The sequence below is a fragment of the Marmota marmota genome, unplaced genomic scaffold, assembly GCF_001458135.2.
Source record: "Marmota marmota marmota unplaced genomic scaffold, marMar, whole genome shotgun sequence".
NCBI lineage: Eukaryota > Metazoa > Chordata > Mammalia > Rodentia > Sciuridae > Marmota > Marmota marmota.
This window is the reverse complement of record NW_026000174.1, coordinates 59,099,162-59,124,858: the sequence shown is the minus strand read 5'-3', so window position 1 is coordinate 59,124,858 and position 25,697 is coordinate 59,099,162. Positions and strand designations below refer to the sequence as shown.

The 25,697-nt window shown below is 32.8% G+C and overlaps 3 protein-coding genes across 3 annotated transcripts; all 3 read right to left on the bottom strand.

Moving 5' to 3' along the window:
- Window positions 1-2,864: 2,864 nt before the first annotated feature.
- LOC107135347 (olfactory receptor 8J3-like) lies at window positions 2,865-3,812 on the bottom strand. Its single transcript, XM_015477231.1, has one exon. The coding sequence runs from the start codon at window positions 3,810-3,812 to the stop codon at window positions 2,865-2,867; it is 948 nt and encodes a 315-aa protein (XP_015332717.1).
- Window positions 3,813-11,435: 7,623 nt separating this feature from the next.
- LOC107135346 (olfactory receptor 8K5-like) lies at window positions 11,436-12,377 on the bottom strand. The gene has a single exon (XM_015477230.1). The coding sequence runs from the start codon at window positions 12,375-12,377 to the stop codon at window positions 11,436-11,438; it is 942 nt and encodes a 313-aa protein (XP_015332716.1).
- Window positions 12,378-19,237: 6,860 nt separating this feature from the next.
- Window positions 19,238-20,179, bottom strand: LOC107135345 (olfactory receptor 8K5-like). Its single transcript, XM_015477229.1, has one exon. It carries the CDS (start codon window positions 20,177-20,179, stop codon window positions 19,238-19,240), a length of 942 nt encoding a protein of 313 aa, XP_015332715.1.
- Window positions 20,180-25,697: the final 5,518 nt, after the last annotated feature.

Here is a 25,697-nt window from a genome sequence, read left to right as displayed (position 1 = left end):
TTTTTTAAATGAGGAAAGAATCATAGAAGAAATCATGGAGAGGACTGGAGGTATGGAGTACTTGCCTCTAATTTATGAAGCCCTGGGTTCTGCCCTCATTACCACTATCAGAAAGCAATAAATCAGAGAGAAACAAAAAAATATCTTAGAAAAAATGAAAACAGAGGTAGAACATATAAAAATGTCAGGAAGAGTATGAAGGCAATTCTAAGAAAAAAGCATTTCTAGCATTTAACTACATAAGCAATGAGCCCAAGTAATTAACCTAATGTTGCATTTTAAGACCCCCGTAAAGCAAGAACAAACAAATTTCAGAACTGATAGAACTCATGGAATAATTAGTGTCAAAGGCTAAATTAAGGAAATCGAAAGCAAAATAATGCAAAAAATTATTGCAACAAAAGGTTGGTTCTTTGAAAAGATAAATAAGACAGATAAATTCTTAACCAAACTAAGCAAAAGAAAAAGAGAAAGGACCCAATCAACAAAATTACTGAATATAAAGGAAATAATAGAGACATGAATTAAATTAATAAGAGAACCATGAACTATTATGAGAACTTATATTCTAATAAATCAGAAAATCTAGAAGGTATTGACAAATTTCTAGATAAATATGACCTATATATATGACCTACCCAAATTGAATCAATAAAATACAGAAAACTTAAGCAGACTGAGAGCAAGTAATGAGATTGAAGAAGCAAATAAAAATCTTCTAACAACAACAACAGCAAAAATCACACCTTGCGCAGTGGTTAATGCGCCTGTAATTCCAGTGGCTCTGGAGGCTGAGACAGGAAAATCGTGAGTTCAAAGCCAGCCTCAACAAAAGCCAGGCACTAAGTAACACAGTGAGACCCTGTTTCTGAAAAAAAATACAAAATAGGACTGGGGATGTGACTCAGTGGCCAGGTGCCCCTGACTTCAATCCCTGATACCCAAAAAAAACAGCAACAACAAAATCACAGGAACAGACTGATTCTCAGTTAAATTCTGAAAGGCTTTTAGAGATGAGCTGCTGCCAATCCTCCTTAATTATTCCATGAAATATAAAAAGAGGGTATATGTACACACGATGAAGTTTTTGTTTTAAAATTTTTCTTTATTTATTTATATGCGGTGCTGAGAATCGAACCCAGTGCCTCACGTGGGAGAGACAAGTGCTCTACCACTGAGCCACAGCCCCAGCCCCACACAATGAAGTTTTACTCAGCCATAATGAAGAATGAAATTATGTCAATTCCTCATAAATATAATAAATTAAAGAATATCTTATTAAGTAAAATAAGCCAGATTGTCAAAGACAAGGGTATAATCTTTTTTTTTGTCTTATTTGCAGTAGCTAGAGAGATTAGGAATTTTGAAAAAGTAAATCTAATAAAAATAGAAGGGAGAACAGTAGAGTAGGAAGAATATCAAGGGGTAGTGAGGAGGCAATGGAAAGGGAAGAATTGAAGAATGAAATTGAACAAATTGTGCTATGTGCATATATAAGTATATCACAATGCATTACAATTTTTTATATTGCAGAATTTGAAACTAAATTAATAGAAGGAAGACCATTAGGTAGAGGATGAGGGCCAGGGGAAGGTAGGAGGGGTGAAATTGAAATACAACATATTTTGTTATATGCATTTATGAATATGTCAAAATAAACCCCACAATTATGTAAAAATATAATGCCCTAATAAAAAATAAAGAAAAAAATAAAAGATTACATAAAACTGAAGAAATTTCATATGTAGTCATACTATAACATGTAGTCATACTATACCACAGTTCAGTAGAAAACCTAACTAGAAATAGTTTGGCAGGAGCCAACATAAAGAAATACTTACTGGATAGAATTCTAAAATTACACATCTTTTTGCCAACATTATATAAAAATAAAAATACAACCCCAAATAAAAATAAGAATAATAAGGAAACTTTGAGGATAAACCAACTATAAAGTTTCTGTGTCTCCTAGTCTAACCATATTTTGTAGGATTACATTTTTTTTCATTACAGCATGAATACCATACCTGAAGATAGTGATTCTACATTGTAAGAATCACAACCTGTTTATAGGTACAGTTGATATACATACTGGATGTTCATTTAATTGTCCATATGTATCTTCCAGTTGAGTTTTTTAATCGTGTTAAGATATACCCTAGTGTCCCTACACAAACTTGTATAATGAAACTTAGAGCAATAAAAAAGTAAAACTTTTACCTTGCATGAAAGATTATTCAGTGATCCATCTCTGTGTCTTTTATTCACAAATTGCATAGATTATATGACTTGGAGTCATATAATTCAATTATATTCAGGTTAACTGTCATAAATGCACAAGTGGAATACACTTGTTCATTTAAATAACATTAAGAAAGGGATAGTTTTATTTTATTTTATTAGTTTAGTTGTAGATGAACACAATCACTTTATTTTTATTTATTTATTTTTATGTGGTGCTGAGGATCAAATCCAGGGCCTCAAGGCAAACAATCTACCTCTGAGCTACAACCCCAGCCTGGGAGTTTTATTTTAAATATAATTGTCAGTTCAACTTTGGTAACAGTTGTAAAAATGGTTTTAATTCTGAATAATTACAGATCTTCAAGAAGGAGTGATACACACTATTTAACCATGTTGTCTGTAATAGGAACAATAAAAGAAATGACAAAGAAGAATGATTAATTTATTTCTCTCATCAATGTTTTGTTTTTCTGTTCAAATACATGTAATATTTTTTTCTGACTCTGAGAAATATTTCTTCCAAACTTACTGCCTGTTCATTCCTGGAGAAAATTATTGAATAACAACTTTGTTTCTGTATTACCTAAACCTTCTGTTTGTTTACACAAAGAGTCCCTAAATTACATTGACCTAAATGAATAGCATGGATTTGTCATGAATCTCCTTAAGGCAGCCTTCACATCCTTATTCCTCAGGCTGTAGATCAAGGGGTTAAGCATGGGGATCACCAGGGTGTAAAACACAGATGCCATTTTATCAGTATCTAATGAGTAATTAGTTCGAGGCTGCAAATACATGAATATCAGTGTCCCATAGAAAACTGTGACTGCCATCATATGTGAAGCACAGGTGGAAAAGGCTTTTTTCCTTCCCTCTGATGAACGCATCCTTAGAATAGACCAAACAATGTTGAAATAAGATACTAGAACTACAGTCATAGAAAAAACAATATTTGAAGCTGCAGATATAAAGACTACTGTTTCTGGAATGTAAGTATCAGAGCAAGACAATGTTAACAGAGGCATAATATCACAATAAAAATGATTGATGACATTGAAAGAGCAATAATACACAGAAAATACACAAGGTGTCACCACAATAGCTGTACAAAAGCCATAGAAGTAGGTGAGGGACACCAGCATAAGGCAGATCCGCCTATATACCACCACCATGTAGAGCAGGGGATTGCAAATGGCCACATAGCGGTCATAGGCCATCACCGCTAGCATGAACACCTCAGCTATGATGAAAACCAGGAATCCTCCCAGTTGGGTGGCACATTCAAAGTATGAAGAGGTTTTCTCACTTCGCAAAAAATTTACCAGCATTTTAGGAGCAATGATGGTAGAGTTGCTAAAATTTATAATCGCCAGATGTCGGAGGAAAAAGTACATGGGGGTTTGAAGTCGAGAATCAACACTGGTGAGGGTGATGATGCCCAGGTTTCCCATGACTGTCAGCCCATAGATGAGCAGGAAGACCAGGAAGAGAGGAATCTGCAGCTCTGGAAGATCTGAGACTCCTATGAGAATGAACTCAGTCAACTGGGTGAGATTTCCAGGAGCCATGAAGGTATTAGAAATACATCTGTATGGGGAAGAACAAAACTAGCTATGAATTTAATAAATCATTTTATAGAACTGCCATTAGAGAGCAAGGACAAATCATTGGGTGAATAGCAGAGTCTCATAGAAAACTTTCTTGAATCATGTACTATGCTAGCTCAGTTATTAAACTGAAAGTTTGTCAAATAAGTATACTTCCCCATTTGCTTGGGGGAGAGAAAAGGCAAGTATGATACATTAAATGATGGTCCAACATTACGCAAGAGTTTGAAGATTGACTCCCTTGCAATCTACTTGAATTCTGAATATGTTCCTACGTTACAAAACTTTCAATTAACATGGTATATATTTTCAATAAAAGGCTTGAGTAAGTGTTATGTTCTCAAGTAAACCAAGGTTTCTTTGTGATGTTTCATCTACGATGTCTTTCTCTTTATCAAGATTATTTTGGGGACTGACCCCCTTATTTTATTTATGCTATCTTTTTCTTACATGTATAGTATCTATATGAACTTTAAAATTTTACCACCCATGTCTCCTAGCTGTTTTTTCTTTAGTTCCATTTTGTTAACTCAGATAAAAATACGTGGAAGTGCATTCTCAGATCTATTTTCAATTTTCTGAGACTCTTAGTGGCTTTTAATAAATAAAATAGTGCAGTTTTCATCCTTTTTTTTTGGTAAATCATTGACATGGTTTACTAGATACTGCTTTTAATTCCATCATTTTCTTTTCTTTTTCTTCTTGTCTGTATGTATTCTTCAAATTCTTTCCATGTATTTATTTATTTATTTATTTATTTTTAAAGAGAGAGAGAGAGGGAGAGAATTTTAATATTTATTTTTTTTTAGTTTTTGGCAGACACAACATCTTTGTTTGTATGTGGTGCTGAGGATCGAACCCAGGCCACATGCATGCCAGGCGAGAGTGCTATGGCTTGAGCCACATCCCCAGCCCAACATTTATTTTAGTCATCATTTTTATTTATAAAAATTAATAATATTATTTATAAAATCCAAAAATACATGGGGTCTTTAGTTGATTTTTTATTATATTTTTCATGTTGTTGATATTTTTATTATCATAATAAAGGTCCTTATTTTATAAGGGTAATTACATCGGATAGATTTACCCTAGAATCACTTTCTATTTTAATATAACTAAATATTTTCCTAGAATTGTTTATTTTAATGATGGTAACCTACTCCTAATAAAAATAATGGAAATCTCTTTAGAGTCACAATTGATAGTTTTAGTGGTGGCACTTATAGCAATAAGTCCTATAGTAGTCCCTTACCCAAAAACTTGAACGTAAGTATATAGCATCATAAATATCACAGCAGTAAAAACCCAGAGCTATTGACATTTTCCCTCCTTCTAAAAAGAATATAATAGGTTGAACAAGAGAAAAATATTCTTAAATAAAAAAATAATGAAATGTCAATGTCAGAAAAATCAGAGAAGTAAGACCAAGATAATTCCTAACACTATCAATTAGCTAATGTCAGTTTTTTTCTGATGCCAACTATCCTTCATTCCCTTGGTTTATTTGAACTATCTTTCTATATATGAACAATATACTTATTTAATTTAGTCCGTGCCAGACAATGTTCAAGCTTCAGGACATATGTCCCTCCCTTCATGATCCTCCTTTTCCAAAAACATGAACAATTACTTGAAATGTGGATTTTTCCAAATTTCAAGTAATATATTGTAATATTGTAATAGTAATAGAAATTAGATTTTGAATGCTCTCATTAAAAAAAATGATAGGCATGTTAGATGACCAGAGTGAATGAGTTTAATTATTGCACTCATTTCACAACATGTGTGTCTCAAATATCATGTTGCTTGCCCTAAATATATACAGTTATATTTGCCAGTAATTTTAGTATACTTTATATACAGTAAAATGCTTAGTGCTTATGCAAAACTTTTGAAAAATGAGGTTTGTGGTATCTTTGCTCTCAGTGAAGAATATATCCATGACCATAAAGTATTCTCCACTTGCTATTTAAGTGACAGTATAATATACCCCAGGCCAAAAGTGCTAAGATTTACATAACCAGAGATTTGTTATATAACCAGAGATTTATTGTTGAACTTCATATAAATGGAATAATGTAATATGTTTATGTCTGGTTGATGCTATTGAAATTCATTAATTTTAATGTGTGGTATTGGTGTTTCATTGAAACGTATTGCTGAATAGTATTTATTCTGTTATATAAATGAACTGCAATTTTTCTTTTTATCTGTTGGCACAGTTGAATATTCCCATTTTATATGAATTAGTCTGTCAATAACTATGCATGTATACTTATTTTGATAAACATGTTTTCGTTCATTTGGGGTGAGTATCTAGAAGATCATTATTGGAATCTCTGGTAGTAATGTATTGAAGTATATTTCAAAATCTAAATTGTTTTCTAAAGTTGAGTACCACTGAACGTACCAGTTGTCAATAGAAATTTCAGAAACTGAAATGAGAGTGCATAATTGATATAATCTTGTTACTTTCTAACTGGTAATGAAGTATTTTAATTGTGCCTCAAGTGGTTGAGGAGTAACAGATAATTGTTATTCTAGTTTTATTTTCCTAATAACTAAGATGTTTGGACTTTTAATGTATTTTTATACTAATGATATTAATATCAATGTCCATCCTGTGAGGTATATTTTCAGATATCTTCCCCATTTTGCTATTGACTTACAAGGAATGCCTACATATATCCTTGATCATATTGAATTACTTGGACTTCCTTTTTAATTAAATCAGGTTTATTTTTAACTGACCCATAAAAACATAAAAGCACGAATATTTATGGGGTGCCAAGTAATGTTTCAATGCATGTAATCAATATTTAATGTTAATTCAGGTTAAACATATCTATTTTCTCAAACATTTATCATTACTTTTGGTGAAGAATTATTTGGACCTCTTGGTGGATAATCATTTGAACATGCATATAAAACTTAATTTTTGGCCAGTATTCTGTTTATTCAGTCTTTCATCTATCTGTAGAAAATAATGCATTTTCTTGACTACATGAGGACCTTGCTTGTGTACCTGAGGCTACTTCTAGGCCAGTTCTCTATGGCAACAGTCACTTTTGACTGCAGCCATTGAATTATTTTGAGATTCAAATTTGAGTCCTATTAAAATTGAGCCTTGTTAAAAGGTATTCCCTGGTCTGAAATCTGTTTTATTCCATTAAGGAATGAGGTCTGGGATGCTATGTATAGAGAAGTAAAGAAGATAATCCCCTTTTAGCCATCTTCCTCTATCTGTCTGAAATTTCTGTTTCAGGCAGATATTGTGAAGTAGTTGAGAAAATTATTTCAAGAAAGAATTTGTCTTATTGTCTGAGTATGTCTTCCTGAGTCAGGGGATGAGAATTGAAGACATTCATTACAGAGGCCTATGTGGAATATCAGCCTCAAGGAATTTTAGAGATATTGGAGATTACATTATGTAGTCCATTAATTATGGTCATTCATTACTGTCACTTCTGCATTAATACAAATATATAACAATTTCCTACCTAAAAGCTCTTTGGTACTCCAATCCATTAATATATATGGAACACAAATACAAAAAGCTAAAGTTTTTAACTCTGGGAAGAAATTTGAGACTATACAAATTGTAAAAGCTATGTCGGTTGGCAGTGTTATTTCTCAATTACTAATGATTATAATTATTAAGAGAATATTTGTTTTGTGGCTCTTTGGGGGAGTGCTGGTGATCTGTGAGACCTGGAATATTATAAACATTCTGTGGAAAAGAATGCTTTATCATGGCTTTACTACGAGGCCATGGCTGCTGTTACATACCTAGTATTACAATCTTGCACTTTTATCATTATACTGTAGATATGGTGTCAGTATACTTTCTTGAAAAAAAATTTTAAAAAATGCTGCTTGGAAACAAGTCTAAATGAAGAGCACTTTTACAAGATCAAATGGTCAAGTGTGTGCAGTGTAATATAAAATAAAACTTACCCTTGATAATAACACCAATCATAACATGGTATATGTGTTTGATAAGATTATATAATGGAATTTTGTATTACTGCTGTTCAGTTCAATTTATCTTTTAAATAATGCAAACTATAGTACAGGGAAGAGAGAAATAAATAAAATGAGAGCATTTTTATGTAGGTTGGCAGCATGGGTCAGAGATAACCATAACTTGAGTCATTTTCTGATTCAATTCCATGCAAATTTCACTTTGAATATTACAGTAGATTGAAACAAGCATGATTTGGAAAATGCATATACTTTAATTTAAAAAAATGCCTACTCAAACAACAAAGGGAATATTGAGATGTAAAAAAGCCATTTATTTGTTGAATGAGAACATACAATGTGAATGATACTGTTTGTTAGCACAGAATCTGTGAACCTGTATAAACAATCTTATAAAAAAGACAAAATAGGCATGGAACCAAATAAAATTAACCCTTTCGTGTGTCAATTTATTTTAATGTGCATTGTCAAAGCCACAGATTTTTCAAAATAAGGATGCCATTCCAGTAGATGATGAGAAAATCTAACCTGAGGTTGCTAATTTTAAATCAGCTTTTTTTTAATCATGCAGGAGACTATCATAAGGCAAATTTTGGTATAGTGTGAAGATCTCTGTAGAGGGTAAATAATTATGTGCAATTTTGAATGAGCACCTAATCAAGAATCTTCCAAAATGGCCACTGTATCATTGATATATAAAATATTAACTTAATTTTAATGACAACCTGTTCTGAGATAGCTCCCTATGTGCAGGGCACCCTGAATAGCTAGGAATGAGGAATGGAACTGAAGGAATGCTAAGTAAAGAATAAAGACATAGGTCATTGTTAAGTAGAGGATTAAATCAGTGAGTTAATGTGAAACCAAGGTGATGCTAGTAGTGGACAACAGTGTTGGGATTGCATAATATGTTTGTCCTGCGCATTAATGGTTCTGATGGTAGAAAAGTGTAGTACAAAGACAGAAATATTTTTGCAGAGTAGAGGGTCTTTGAGGATCTTTTAAGCTGTGTCCGTAAAAATGTCAAAGACCAATGTTGCCACTTACCTTCCTGAGGGTCTGCTTTGGCTTTCCAGTTTTAATCCTGACAAGATGCTCCAGAATGGATTTAAATGATGTTTTTCACCCATGAGACTCATTTTTTTAAAATGTTAATCTAATTCAAACATAAACTAATTAGACCTCTTTATCTGAGGCAGAGTGTCTTGCACCTGTGTTAATTATTCTCAGAATATTCCATTAGGAAGAAGAAACAAACATGTCATGCCTCATTCTAATTGAATAAAAGTTTGTGTTCTCACTAAATCCTGTAAATCATAAGCATGCCTTTGTCAGAATTTCATTGTCACAATGTCATGTACATATTAGGTACATAACACACACAAGAGCATAATTCATAAGTGAATAAAACAATGACTTTCTAGAAAAGATGGGGTAGTATTTGGTCATGCAACACCCACAGACAAATAATATTTTTGCTGAATACAGAATATTGCCAGATATATAAATATAAGTTGGCATAAGACAACACATTATGACTTGTATTATTTCTTCCAAAAATTAGTAGTAAATAATTTCTTAATATGTTCATATGAATCTTATATCTTAATTGTTTTTAAACATTGCTCTTCATCACTTGTTTCCAGAAATTTGATTGTGATGCACATTGGTGTCATTTGTTTCTGTTTAGCCTTCTTGGAACTATTTTAGCCATTTACATCTCTGGTATTATGATTTAAAGGTAGTTTGGTAAGGAAATCCCCACCAACATTTCTTCCCATGTTTTTTTTTTTTTCCTACCCTATCTATACTCTTTTTTCACTTGAACCTACGATTATACATCATTAGGTAACATATGCCTATTCTAAAAAAAGACCACTGAGATTATTTTCTTGGTTCAGTTCAGAATTTTGTTTTCTTTCTGTCTTCATTTTAGGTAGCTTAATGACTCATTTAAGTTGACATCTTTTGTTTTTTCTGCATATAATCACTTGTTTATAATATTGTGATTTTTGGTTTTTGAAGTTCAGTTTTGGAATCCTAATTTTTTTCCTCATGATACTAATGCTTTTGTTAAAGTATAAAGCACCTTCAATCACACAGTGATTGTCTGAATGAACTTGCTGCTGCTTCTATCATCACTGTCATTTCAAGTTCTATTTTAATTTTCTCCTAGGTAGAGTCTCATCTTGTATCATCCTTATAAATCTAGTATTTCTTATTAGATGCTGAATATTTTAAATTTTATGCTAATTTTGTTTTGTTTTTTTTTACTTAAAGGTGTTAAATTCTTTAAACAAGAATCAATTGTGTCTACTTGAGACTTATTTTCAAGTTCTTAGAAATGTGCAAAGCAGCTTTAAACTCTGAGACCGCTACTATATGTCCAGGTGTTGGAAAACAAGCCCATCTGGTTATACTGCTATGCCGATACTGAGACCCTCAAATAACTCTCAGACCACAAACTGCCATTCCAAATAAGCCTTTATTCATGGCCAGCGGCTGACTCTCTACTGTCTAAAAGTGAGATAGTCAGAGTGATGCACCCCCTTCAGTTTGGCCGCATATTTAAGCCAAAAAAAAAAAAAAAAAACCAACCACAAAAGGGACATTAGGGGGTTTAGCCAATGCAAGCAAGTCAAGTTACAGATGCTGGAGATTGTAGTCAGGTAGCACGAGGCTTAGCCAATCAAAATAAACCCAGTTTCCCTAGTTACAGAAACAGGAGATTGCAGTTAGATAGTTCCATTTTCTTGAGGGTATCCACAACAAAAGGAAAAATAACTTGCTCCAATCATGACCTTTCTACTTGGCATGGCTGTTTCATAAAATAAAGTTACTAAACAAAATGGAGTCACTGTAGTCAAGACTTCTGTCTCATCACAATACAGAACTTGCATTTCTTCCTGCCCTATATCATATCTAGGAATTGAGTAGCTTACAGTATCCTGGTCAAACTTCTTGCGGACAAACACTTGTGGCCATCCAGTGGTGACATGTGCAACTCAGAATTCAACCAAAAACTCATGGGAAACTAATGTGGAGGAAAATATTCGTGACAATAATACGTTTTGACATAGGAAACAGGGAGCAATATGACAGAAATATGTTCTCATTATCTGCAATTAATTTTAGTATAAAATATTAAATTATCTGATTAAAGAACAGAAATTGGCACGATGTTCTAAGTGCATGCTGTCTGCAGGACACTTACCTTATTATTTTAGGTTCAGAATATACAAGGAAAACAAAAATAAGAAGGTAATTGTCCAAAGAACAACAACAAAAATTTTGGCAAAACCAACAGTTAAGTAACTTAGAGTTTAATTCTTCCCATTGAAAGAATATAAAAAAAAAACATGGAATTACTAAAGGAATATTGAACTACAACAAGAAATGTTAAAAAGAAGTGAAATTTGATTGTGATCTGCAATATGAGGGTAATTTGGGGTGAAAAATGAAGGAAATAATTTAGTTTTCTATATGGTATCGTGAATTTTTGAAGTGATAAAAAGGAATATATTCATATTTTTAGATGTAGTGTCAATGGGCATTGCCTTTATCAAAGTTTGTACAAACAGCATTGGATATTAAATATTAAATACAAAATTTGCATTTATTCTTAAAGACCCTGTGAAAAGCATTTTTTACCTCTTTGTTCCTAACACTGTATATTAAAGGGTTAAGCATGGGAATCACCAAAGTGTAAAATACAGAGGCCAATTTATCAGTTTCAAAGGAATGGGTGGATTTGGGCTGCACATACATAAAAAGTAGAGACCCATAGAACACCACCACCACTGTCAGATGAGAACCACACGTGGAGAAAGCTTTTTTCCTGCCTTCTGCAGAATGCATTCGACATATGGATAGCAGAATCAGGAGGTAGGACACTAAAATCACCATGAGGGATGAGAACAAATTAAATGCTGAAAATAATATGATCAATAATTCTATATCCCGTGCATTTGAACAGAGCATAAGTAACAAGGGCACATCATCACAGTAGAAATGACTGATGACATTAGAGCCACAGAAGGTCACTATGAAAATCTTAATAGTGATCATCAGAGCCTGAAAGATGCTGTAGAGGTATGGAATGCCCACCAGCACATGACAAAGTCTTTGAGACATGATGACATTGTAGAGAAGAGGGTTACAGATGGCCACATAGCGGTCATAGGCCATGGTGGACAAGATGAAAAGTTCACTGATAATGAATGTAATAAAGAAAGCCATCTGGATGGCACATGCATAGAAGGAAATGGTATTTTGATCAACAAAAAAATCCACCATCATCTTGGGATAAATGACAGTGGAATTGCCAAGGTCAATGAAAGCCAGATGTCTGATAAAAAAATACATAGGTGTGTGCAGATGGGAGTCCAGCTTGGTCAGAATGATCATGCCTAGGTTTCCCACCACTGTGAGTGTGTAGATGAGGAGGAAGACCCCAAAGAGGGGAAGCTGCAGCTCAGGCCGCCTGGAGACTCCTGTCAGAATAAATTCGGCCAGCAGTGTTGCATTATGTTGGCCCATTTAGTCCAGATCTCTTTTCCTGGAAGAAACAAAGATATTGTTATCCACATTATTTAGAATCATCCAAACAAATTATAACATTTGTAGACAGAACAGAAAAAATATGTATATATAGTGTATATTAATTATTCTGAAAGTTAAGTGAAAGGTGAAACTTTGCAAAGTAGGGATTCTTGTGATCCCTGTTTTGGCATAAAGTCTTAATTGAGTCAGCAACATTTGAAATATAATTATTGGTTATAAAACCATGTAGGCATTAATATAGAAACATTAGTCTTCATATCCTCTATACAATGGAGTCAAATTTTTATTAAGATACTTCCATTTTTATCGGACAATATTTGTGGCATTTTGGTACTTTTAAAGATAGAGGTTAAGAAACATGAAACAAATGAAATTTAAATATTGGGCACCTCATTTGTATTTGAAGGCATTCTATAGTCTTTTCTACGTGAACTCACAGAGATGTATTTTTTGTCTAAGTTGCAAAGGCAAGATATGTCAGCCCCAATCAATCAAACTCACTCTCTCTTTCCATTCTGACTTCCACTCTATCATACTTTAACAAATAACATGTTGCATTAATAACATGTTGCAGTTGGACCACAGGCATTTATGGGGTCCAACTAACAGGGAATTGAATAAGGATAATACTGTACATTGTAATTTGTAGGCATATATAAATGGTTAAAAATTTATGACATTAAGCAATGCTATTATCTGATATACAAATGGTTATTAAAGTATTCCTTTGTGAATATCCTTATAATATAATTAATAAAGTTAATATGTTTACATATTTATATGGTTGTTGAGAAATGGTGTATTCATACTGAACTCTAAGATTCTTTTTCCTTTCAAAATAAATATTCAAATGTGTGTAATTTTACTTTTTCTTTGAAGAACATAAATCCTTAATTGAGTAGTATAGGTTTCAAGACACACAATATACAGATATATTCCTTAGCTTAGCTCAATATACATGGGTTTTGATTATTTAGTTTTATATGATTTATTTCACTTTGAATAATATTATAAGATAAGAGGATCTATTAGGAATTTAAGATATATACATATGTCAGCATTTATTATACTGTATAGTAGTAACTACTAAATCATTTATGGAGTTTTATAATGTAATAGAGAGCATAACTCTCTACCTTTAGATATTTTAGTAATAACAATTAATATGAACAGTCAGTAAAAGAATATAGAAGTGCTCTGATTAAAGATGATAAGCATATTCTAGACTAATATCTTAAAATTCTCTTCTTATCACATTCAGAGTCACCTCAATGAAAATGTAGAACTCTGTAACTATGATTTTTGATTTGAGAAAAAATTAGATATCAACATACACAGGTAAAATGCAAAAGAGAACGAGTACTTAGAAGAGTACAAGTGTCAGCCTGCAAAATTGTCAGGTAGAAACTTCTGGAAATCTACCCAATGGCCCAGGACTGTAGTCTGGAGAAGCTGCCATCCAGAACCACCTGGTGGCATTCTAGTATCTCTAAGAATCGGCTCATGTTGGGGCTAGGCTGGAGGGTGACCCTGGAGATTGTGGAGTCATTTCCATCCATTCTTCCTGAATGAAGTTTCTGCTCTTTCTGCATTGAGTATCCTCTAGTTTCAGGACCTTTACTCACTCACAAGTAAGAACAATAAGCTTGTTACCTTTTGAAAATGTTATTTGGATTTTACAGGGTAACAGAGCCTACAATTTTAGGTGTTTATGATGGAATAGAAAATACACTGGATTGAACAAAGAAATTCAGAATTCCAATAACAAAATTAGGAATTTGAAGCTTTAAATAATCTTTTTTTGCTGCTTTAAAAAAACTATATCCATATTCAGTGCCAATTATTACATTCCTCTCAAAATATCTGGATTCCTTTGCTTTACCCAGGCTTCTTCCTGCAAGAACATCTCTAATCTCCTCTGAATATCCTGATATATTTTTATTATCTCTACATCAGGCTAACCATTAGAATGCAAAAGGTAGGCAGAGGACTGACTGATTGTCCAATCTTTATTCATGTTCACAGCAAGAATTATTAGGGATTCAGGAGTTTCTCCATAACTTCATAACTCTCACAAATCATTCTATTTCTTTTCATCTACACAATGTTTGGAATTTTCAGTATGGGAAGAAAAAATAGCAGGCTCTGAAGTAAGAAAACTTGTGTAAATAGTTCAAATAGTTGACTACATCCTTTGGACATTCATACTCAGGGTAACATTAAATAAAACTTAATTCGGATTTGATGAAATATTCCTATAGAAAAGCTCATCTTAAAATGTTCTTTTGTAAAATATGTGTTTTTATGTATTTACATTAAAATGGCTTTTTATTTATCAAATATTTTATAGCAGATACAGTAAATGTTATTTTTCATTTATCTAAAATCAAATGAAATTGGACATCCAAGATTTTATCTGGGAATTCTAATCTTATAAAGATTCCAATTGATGAGATCAGTGTTGGATTTTTTTTTTAATTTCCTATCTTACTTTTCACTTGTAATATCTGAATATCACATTGAAATCTCACAAATAAAATAGTTCTAAGACATTTCTTTGAGTCCATAGAATTTGGTTACCTGAAAACAATTGATTCACCCAAGGGATAGCAGTAAACAAGAAAGACTGATTTTTTTTGTAGTGAATTGAAATGAATCAGCTTTCATTGATCATACCATCAGAATCTGAGAGTAATAGAAAATTACCAAACCCAGGTGATTATGCAAGTCCATAAAAATTCTTACACACTCACCTTCAATGAAGAATAGGATTTCTTTCTCCTAAATAACTTATTTTTCTTGGCATACAAAGAATTTATGGTTTTCTCCCTTAGTTGTGACATTCCCTGAGGAAATAGCTTGCAATGTGTTCAGTTCATTATACTCAAATTATCTGAGTGACTCAATAAAAAAAAAATAGCATTGAAGTCACCTCTACTTGTTCCCCAGTGATAAAGTGTAGGAGAAAAATCCCAGAGAGGAGAAAAACAACATATTAATCTGAATGATTCCCTGGAGAGTTTACTGTCTTGAAGACGCTCATTTACCTACTTTCTTAGAATATAATATGAAATAATGGAAAGTACTTTGAGGTTTCAAAGTACTTAAAATGGCTACCCATCCTCTTGCCCTGCCCTCAGGGGCGAGCAGTTCACTTACCCTCAGTCGCTCCCTGTTGAGAGTTTTGCTTCATCCCTGCAAAATAGAACAATTCCAAAGCCATTGTGAAATTACCACTATCACATAGGGATTTTTCCTTCAATTTATTTTTAAAATTAAAATATATAGCAGAAGCAGAGTTAAAAATGTGCAATTTAGCCCTTTCATGTGAGCTAGAGATTACCATTGCCATACAGAAAAGACACCAAAAGGAAATAAACTATAATTTTCTTTAATTTACATATATTGAGACTGAAAGTTTTGAAAATAAATCTTAATTTATTTCTATATGCTTGATAGATGTACATTTTCCTTTATTTTCTCAAAACTGTAACAGTTGTTGTTATGCAATGGTTTTTACTATGATGTCTACCCAACAGTGGTATTTTCTGAGCTGCAATTTCACCACTGTTGGAAAAAACACAGTCATGTTGAGAGTGAAATCTACTACAGAACAGTATCACTTATATCTCACACCATTTATGCTTTCTTTTTGATGGTTTCTCCTCATTGACTTGCATATTTGTAAGAATTTATACACAGTGAAACTCGGAACTTTTTTGAACAAAATTATGATTTAAAATCTATTATTAGATATATTAATACTGGATTGAAGATAATAGATTCATTTTAAATGCCAAATAGTTTTCTTTCGTGCTTTTTAACACCCACCACAGGCCTTCCATCATAGGGAAATTTCCACATACCTTACCCTCATGTATCCTGCCATCCTCATGCAACTGTTGTTCTGAATTTTATTCCCAGATTATTTTCCCTGCAGAAATCATATGCAGATACAATTTGACACTTGGGGATATAAGGAATTTTGTAATCATGGAGTATTTTAGTGAATCAAAATTACTTCTTATTCTAATAATAATAATATTTAAAATTCATACCGAAAATCTTTAATATTTCCTTAGGCTCATGTTTTCAAAAACTCTTTTATTTTTGAAAGAGAAAGAGAGAGAGAGAGAGAGAGAGACAGAGAGAGAGAGAGAGAGAGAGAGAGAGAGAGAGAGAGATAGAACTTTTTTTTAATATTTATTTTTCAGTTTTCGGTGGACACAACATCTTCATTTTATTTTTATGTGGTGCTGAGGATAAAACTCAGCTCCCCATGATGCCAGTCGAGAGCGTTACCTCTTGAGCCACATCCCCAGCCCCTTCAAAAACTCTTTAAATGATAAGTTGTGTAGGTGAATTGGCAAACTATATTTTATTGAGGTTGACACGTTTCTGAGTTTTTTGGTGTTCCTTCCAATACTCAGTGTATTGCACATCTCTGAAGAGGGTGATGTTTTTCTCATTTTGGTCTATGTGAATGGCATACACCAGAATAACATGTTGTCCAACCTTCACAATTCCATATGTGTTTTTTGTCTTTCCCCATGAGAGCATTTAAGAGTGCTTTATTCATGCATTCAATGAACCATTTCACAAATGCTGACTCAAGGAAGATGGCTTAATTGAACAACAAAAAATGTAGGATTGGGGGTTCTGATAGCTTTTGTTTTCATTAGTTCAGTAGCTTGACAATATCAGAGTCAGTATGTTTTGTTGGACATTCATTGTCTTATGCTTGAATTAATATTCCTAACTTATGAAACTAACATGAAATGGTATGAGTCGGAGAAGCAGAAGTTTATGGGAATAAATGTTTCTTTGAGGGACTTTGCTTCTTCTGAGATGCGCTGTAACTTCTCATTATCCTTACAGACTTCCAATGACAAATCATTAGCAATTTGCCATTTTCATAAAAATTCTGCTTTTTTTCACTTTTTTATCAAAGATTGATGAACTTCTTGGGGCACTAATAATGGAACCATTCTCTTTATTTCTTTTGTAGGATGCTCTTAATTCATGTTAATGTGTGCTTCTTAGCCACCATAATTTATTTCAAATCTGCTCAATCTATGACCCACATTACTCTAATTTGTGACCAATTTCTATTTGATCAAATATCAAAGAAATGACTGATGACCTTGTAGCCACAGAGGATAAAGTGAAAGTGTTTATGGGGACCAGGAGAAACATTAAAGTGTAGGAGAGCTAAGGGATTGTTAACAGCATCTGAGACACCTTAGTGCCAAAATGACTGTGTAGAGAAGAAGGTTAAAAATTGTCTCATGGGATATCCTTTAGATTAAAATATTCACTAATAATGAAAAAAAGAAAGAAACCTTGCTGAGAAACACAAAAATAATATATTTTTTTGATTCATAAAAAATTACTAACATTTTGGTTCACACAATTATAGAATAATAAGCATCAATGAAAAATAGGTGTCAGAGAAAATATGTAGGTGTATGTTGTTAGCTCAAAATCCATCTTGGTGAGGGTGATTATGTCTAAGCTGTCCAGCACTGAACAGATGTCTACAATTCAGGACAGTGCATGATGAACATTAGAATGAGTATTTTAACCATTGTTAGATGGTCACATTACATGCATGTTTACCCAAAAAAACTATCTGGATAGAGATATCAGCATAGGCAATAGATTTCATGTACTATTAACTTGGAGATTGTTTTAACATGAACACATATAATAAATAAATTACATGTAGTTTCCAGTGTATGATACTTGAAAATAATACCATTTCTCACTAAAGATGCATTAATACAATAAAAGAGGGAGGCATAAATATAACAATGAATTTTACCTAGGGTGTAATTTTATACCAATAATGTAACTTTTGCCCTGTTGGTATATAATATTCAGAAGATAGCTATGCTTTTAAACAACCTATTATTCCCAACATCTGAATACAATATCCAAACCAAATTGTCAACCATACTAAGATGAGTAATCTTGAAAAGAATGATGATAGATAAGCAGATATATATATATATATATATATATATATATAAAATAAAAGAAGAATTTTTACACTATGAAAACTGAGAAATCATATATGGAGAATTAAAATAAAATTTGTAAATGGTTTTTCTGTGTCATACAAAAACCATATGTGCAAAATGCCATTTGATTATTGCATTCTCTTTTTTTCAGCAGCCAACTATACTATTATTGTAAATATTTGCAATACATAGCTTAATCTCAAAATCAAGATTTATGGTGCAAATACAGATAAACAAAGAAAATTTTATTACATATAACAAAAAAAATATCAATATGCAAAAAGAAATTATTAAATATAATTAAGTATAATTGATTTAAATTCTCCAATTAAAAGTCATTATTTCCAGAATAAATATTTTTAAAACAATATTATGCAATATGCCTCTAAAATAACCATGCCATATAAAAGAGAATCACTTTTTCATTGTGTTGTTTTAATTTAGGCAAAGAAAGCATATTACAGTAATAACAGGCTAAGGAAGAAACTACATTAAACAGTAATTGATTTAAAGAAAAATATAGTTTACTTATGAAATATATATTTTAAAAAGTATTTATAAAAATGCAAAGTTCTGTGGAATAACAAGCCAATCAACCATGAAGCATTAAATCACAAGAGACAAATGATAGAAAGTTAGAATTTATTGAGATCTTATATGGGAGAAGCAGATTGGTACATATAAGGGAAGTAATATATGTTATAATTAGACTTTGCTTTGGGGACAAATGGAATCCAATTATTTCATGAGAAGCATTGTTATGTGATGGGTGCCTTTTTTGTGCTTTATTATAAAAATATTCCACAGTGAGCATCAAGAACACACCTTGCAGTGATTTTTGAGTACCCTCTGGAAGGCATTATTCACCTCTTTGTTCCTTAGACTATAGATCAAGGGGTTAAGCATTGGGATAACTAATGTGTAAAATACAGAGGCCAGTTTATCAGTTTCATAGGAGTGGCTGGATTTGGGCTGCACATACATAAAAAGTAGAGACCCATAGAACACCACTACCGCTGTGAGATGAGAGCCACACGTGGAGAAAGCTTTTTTCCTGCCTTCTGCAGAATGCATTCGAAATATGGCTAACAGAATCAGAAGGTAGGACACTAGGACTACCAGGAGAGAGGAGATCAAATTAAATGCTGAAAATAGTATCGTTAACAATTCTGTTTCCTGTGCATCTGAGCAGATCATAGGTAACAATGGAACAACATCACAGTAGAAATGACTGATGACCTTAGAGCCACAGAAGGTCGATGTGAAATACTTTACAGGGAACAAGAGAGCCTGAAAGGTGCTATAGAGGTATGTGATGCCCACCAGCACATGACAGAGTCTCTGAGACATGATGACGTTGTAGAGCAGAGGGTTGCAGATGGCCACGTAGCGGTCGTAGGCCATGACAGACAAAATGGAAAGTTCACTGATGATGAACAAAATAAAACAAGCCATCTGGGTGGCACATGCATAGAAGGAAATGATATTTTGATCAACAAAAAAATTCACCATCATCTTGGGACAAATGACAGTGGAATTGCCAAGGTCAATGAAAGCCAGATGTCTGATAAAAAAATACATAGGTGTGTGCAGGCGGGAGTCCAGCTTGGTCAGTATGATCATGCCTAGGTTGCCCATCACTGTGGTTGTGTAGATGAGGAGGAAGACCCCAAAGAGGGGAAGCTGCAGCTCAGGCCGCCTGGAGACTCCTGTCAGAATGAATTCAGTCAGCAGTGTTGCGTTATGTTGGCCCATTTAGTCCAGGTTTCTTCTTCCCTCCTGGAAACAAGACAGTTTATTCACTTCTTTTAGTGAGTATCATCTAAAATAATTATAATACTTATATAAAGAATGGGGATATTTATTCATACTATGGGAAAGAAAAAATTATTTCTGTGTGTGACTTCCAAATAAGCACAAATAATAGAAACTTCTGCCTCCCCAGAGAAACAATTCCTTTGGAACACATTAATTTTATGACCTAAATTAAACACCCCAAACAGTCAATGATATTTGGAGCATAGCATTTGAAATCAGAGCCATATCGGTACTGATGAAGATTCAATTTTTTTCTTCTAGAAAATGACCCCAAAATGTTTTTTTAGTAAACACTCATTTTTATCTCAGAGTTTTCATGAAATTTTTATATTGCTAAAAAGAGAGGGAGAGCCAAGATGAGCGTCATAGTCCTTAAATTTTGGGACTCCATATCTGTACTTCCAAGTTCTGGAGAAGGCCTAGAAATGCACTTACAAGATGTTATTTCTGTGTGAATATTGTAAATGTAAGGGAATGAGCCATGACCATTCATTTCACTTTCTCTTTAAATTCCAACAGCTTCTCCATGGCTCTTCCATTAATACGGCAGAAGATTAGTTAGGTCCAACTAAGGAAAGACTGAGTTAATTAAAATGTATTTGAGACTCACTCGGTATAGTTATGCGGTTCCAAGTCAATAATACTTTTTATTGAATAATCTTTCCCATTATGACATAATAATAGCTCTAATGAATACACCTCCTACTCAGTATCTGAAAACTGCAGTTTCATTAACAAAATTGTTATAAATGATTATGTATTCCATGATACTTTTGACTTCTAGTTTACTGAAAACTGGTATTTTAAAATTGTTTTTTATATTCTATATTTACATTCATTTCTCAACTTGCAGGTATGTTTTTATTTCCTTTTTGAAAAGTAAAGCTCCAAATTTGCATAAACTTAAATAAACATATGATCTGTACCTACTCCTGTGAAAATATGTGGCTTATATTATTGATAGATTTCAAGAATTTAATTCAATATCTGACTTTCATTAATATAACACCAGAGAAATGGAAAAATAGATGATTTATATTATTCAACAACTTTGAATTTTCCTTTCCATTTGGTTTTCTTCCTTGAATATAATTTGGAGACTACTCATTGCACACACACACATGAAGTATTTACTTGAACATTTATTCAGTATTTACTACTGTCAAATTTCCTGGAATTTCATGAAGCATTATTTACAGAGAATTTGCTGTGTATTTCAAATATTTCAGTGATAATTATTTCACCATTAATTTTATATATTTACATGAAGGGTCAGTAAAATACACTCTGCTTAAAAGTAATGCCTGATTTATTGGTTTTGACTGATTGTCTTGGATTCCCTTCCTACCACCTTCACTTTTCCTGCAGAAAAAAAACTTGGAACTCTCTAAGCATGAGTTTTAATTGAAAAAGAGACTGGAGTTAAAAATAAATCAGTGAAATAAAATGCAGGAGAGAGTTATTATGTAATCATATGGCAACTTTACCTTTTTCAGCTATGAGGCAGTAACTTCTGGGAGCTCACCAGGATGCTCAAACCCACAGCTTGGAGCAGATACAGTGAAGAGCCAATGTGTATCTATTGCAGCAGTTTTAGGAACTGGTCACTACAGGTGCCCCATTTGGCTTTCTGATTCAAGAACTCAGGACTGGAAAGGAGGGTGATGCTACAGATCACTGAACTGTGTCGAATCCTTCTTCCAGGATGAAATAGTCTGTTGTTGTCTCCATTAAGGTCCACTCTTGTTTCAGGTCCACTCTTTGTCCACGAATATGAATTATACACAACTTTATTCTGAATATGAAATTGTGTGAGACTTGTTGTCATAGGGATTTAAGATAGAAGATATGATGCAGTGGATGGAGAATGGATTCAGAATTCCTGTTATCAATTCTACTATCTTGAAATCTTCAATGTATTGCTAAAAATTATCATACTTCTAAAATTTAGAATAGTTCATGGATTTAGCACCCTAAAACACCATAGTACTCCATGGAAACCCAATTAGCAAAGATAATAATGATTTTTGTGGTATATTTGAAGCAATTGTCTGTCAATTGCCCTATGATTGTCTATGTCTATGAGATATTATCCATGTGAGCAAAGTCAAAGACAATTCTTTTCCACTCACCTTTACTGAAGAATCAATTTATTTTGTTCTCATATTATGCATTTCTTTTTCCTAGGTGGGAGAAATTTATGGTTTTCCTCTCTCTCTAGGATGCTCCCTGTGGAAGTAGCATCTAATTCATGCAGATCATTATGCCCAAATCTTTGGAGAGACTTAAAAATCTGCCTTGATATGTCTTATAATTATCCAGGGATCCCTACATTTTCTCTAGTGAGAAAAGGTATGGGGCAACTCATGCAAAGGAACAAAACCAAAATAAATGATCTGTACAATATTTTAGAGGCCTATATGATCTAATGGCACAGAATTACACACACTGAGTTAACATTTAAGGTAGCAGTTCACAAGCTCAGAAAATACTATGTAGTTGGAAAGTGATTGTAGTAGCACACTTCTTTAAAACAACTCCAATGGAATTGCAATATCCAACCACTGTTGGATAATACTCCATGTCTCCTTAACAAGGTGCAAACTACTGTTAATGGACACCATTTCTAACTATTTGTATCAATGTCCTTTTCTTTTATGATTTCTGTATTAAGAAAAAATTATATATATAGATATAGGGAACTGAAGTGTACAGATTAATGAATCTTTTTAAAAATATTTTCATTTATGCCTATAAACTAATGCTTAAATCAAGATAGAGAATATTTTCAATACCGAAGGAAATTCTTTCATGTGTTGAACCTTGATAACTCACATCCATCATTAGAAAATGTTTCTCATGCTTTAAGCCCAAACAACATTTTCTCAGTTCCAGGCTACTGAACCCTCCCTACAGACTTTTCTTCTGGTCTTGAATTTCACAAATGTGGAATAGTAGTCTTGATTTGGTTTCTTTCACTCAGCATATTGCTTTGAAATTCATCCATATTATGTTCACTCTATTGATACAGGTCTTCCCATTGCTTTCCCAGTCTTCTGTTGGTGCTTATGTGAATTTTGGGTCTTTATGAAAAATCTACTTTAAATGTTCTATGCAAGTATGTTTGTTGACACAAGTGTACAGTTTTCTTGGCTGTAGATCCAAAAGTTGAATAACTGGATCCTTCTCCTGAGATCTTTAGAAGAAATGTGAGATTTTCACATTTATTCTAACACATTTTGTTACCAACAGCTATACATCAAAGGGTTATTTTTCCCATCACCACCAATAATAAGTGTTGAAAGATATTTTATTTTTAATTTTGAATTTTAAAACTAGAAATAAGAATTGGCACAAAATGCTATCTCATTGTAATTTTAATTTTTACTTGATAACTATTGATAAATGAACATCTTTCCGTGTTGGTTATTTATTTATCTGCACTTATAAAATTTCTAAACTTTAGTCCATTTTTAAATAGGGTTGGAATTCTTTTATTGTGATGTTTATATGTGTTTTCGATTAAATTAGTTGTCTAGATTTTATTCTAGATGTCATTTTTCTGTTCATATTTATTTCTTTTTTTCAGCATCCTTCAATGCTATATAGCATAGCTATTTGTATCACCAGTATCAGAGAAAACAGCCTCACATCCATGACTTCCTCATACAAAAGATAAATTTTGATGCATGGGATTGGGGAGGTAGGAGAAGCCAGAAATTTAATGAAGCCATATGCCAAGGTCCAGGTTCACAGAATCTTCCCAAGAATAGAAGGATTCTGAAGAAATAAGAACCAGGCTCTGTTCTCACATAACACCTTGATTTATTTGTCTTGTACATTTGTGTATCATGAAATTATGGATTCTATCTTGGATATTGTATTTTTTTTGAAAAGTGTGAATGTTGGTATCTTTTGGAATTTTGTTTTCTATTTGTTTAGTAAGTTTAAGAAATAATTAGTATAATTTGATTCAAAATGTGAACTCTGAGCTACAGGTTGCAATATAAATATCCATTCATATTTAACCTTCTCTGTATTGTTGCGTCTACTCTCATCTGCACATTTCACAGCTAACAAATTAGAGTTTGAACACAGAACACATATTTTCATCATTCTGATTATCTTTTCTGGGATGTATTCAAATTTTCCTTGGGCTGTGTTTGTTACAAACTTTGCTTCATGTTCATTAGTTCTGAAAGACTGGAGTTTATATCAGATTACTATCAAGTTGTCAAGACTAGGCATTCCTTCAAACTACAAGAAGTAAAACTGAGAAAATTACAAACTGCCTCTAGTAAGTTCAAGCTATTTTTCTATGGTATTTATTGTTTAAAACTGGTGCGGTAGTTTGTATTATCATCACTTATTTGATACTTACCAGAAAGATCATAAAGTCATATCTTTCTTTTAATTTCTAACATTTTTGTTCAGATGACAAAAAATCATATTTTTTAATAATAAACATATTGTTCCATGTTATTCTGAATTACCACTTTTATTTCAAAGTCTTAATACATTCTTATTTTTTATTTCATCTTCTGAAATAATTTATTTCACATATACCTTACAAATTTTGTAATTTTTAACCCATTTGTCTTTCTCTCTGTACTTGACATGTGCTGGTTTCTATTGTCTTGTGTTCAAAGTTACTATTTTCCCTGGGCACTGTCAAATCTGCTCTTAAAAAATAAACAATGGATTTTTTTTTTTGCCAACAGTACTTTTAGCCCTAATAATCCATGTTTTCCTTATAATTTCTATGTCTCTTTCTAATATCCATGTTTACATTGAAGTTCTTGGAAGTAAGTGTTTTAAAGTTCTTTTCTGCTGTATCTACCATTTCTATTATTATGGTTTTACTTCTGGTAATTGATTTTTCTTACAATTATGGATAATATTTTCCTACTTTTCCAACATTAGTTGAAATAAGTACTTATTTGGATGCTGGACGTCACAAACATTTTAATATGAAGTGTCAGAATCATTTTGCTCTAGTGTTTAGCAGACAGTTGACTTACTTATAGTCATGCTAATCCTTTTGAAGTTTATTGTTGCTATCTACAAGAGTGGAGCTTAATTAACTCTTTTCTCTGAGGCCTTTTCTTCTCCCTTCTGGTGTTCTCATTGAATGCACATAGAACACAGTGAGTGTCTTCCTAGGGTTTAGTAGTTCCCATCATACAGATTCTTGCTAGTTTTTCTTTCCTTACAGTTGATGTCATTTTGACCTTATGGAGTCTCATATTAATAAGTACAGTTTAAGGGCCATATAAAGTATAAAACAGGTTCTATGTTGATTTCTTAATCACTTTCCTTGCCAAGGTCTCTCCACTGAAATAGTCAGGTCCCTATTTTCTGGGCACTTCAGAACACTTCAACATGATTCTTTGTTTTTATCTCAGCATGACCATTGTGTTCTTCTGTGCCACCACCATCCCATATCAGGATCAAG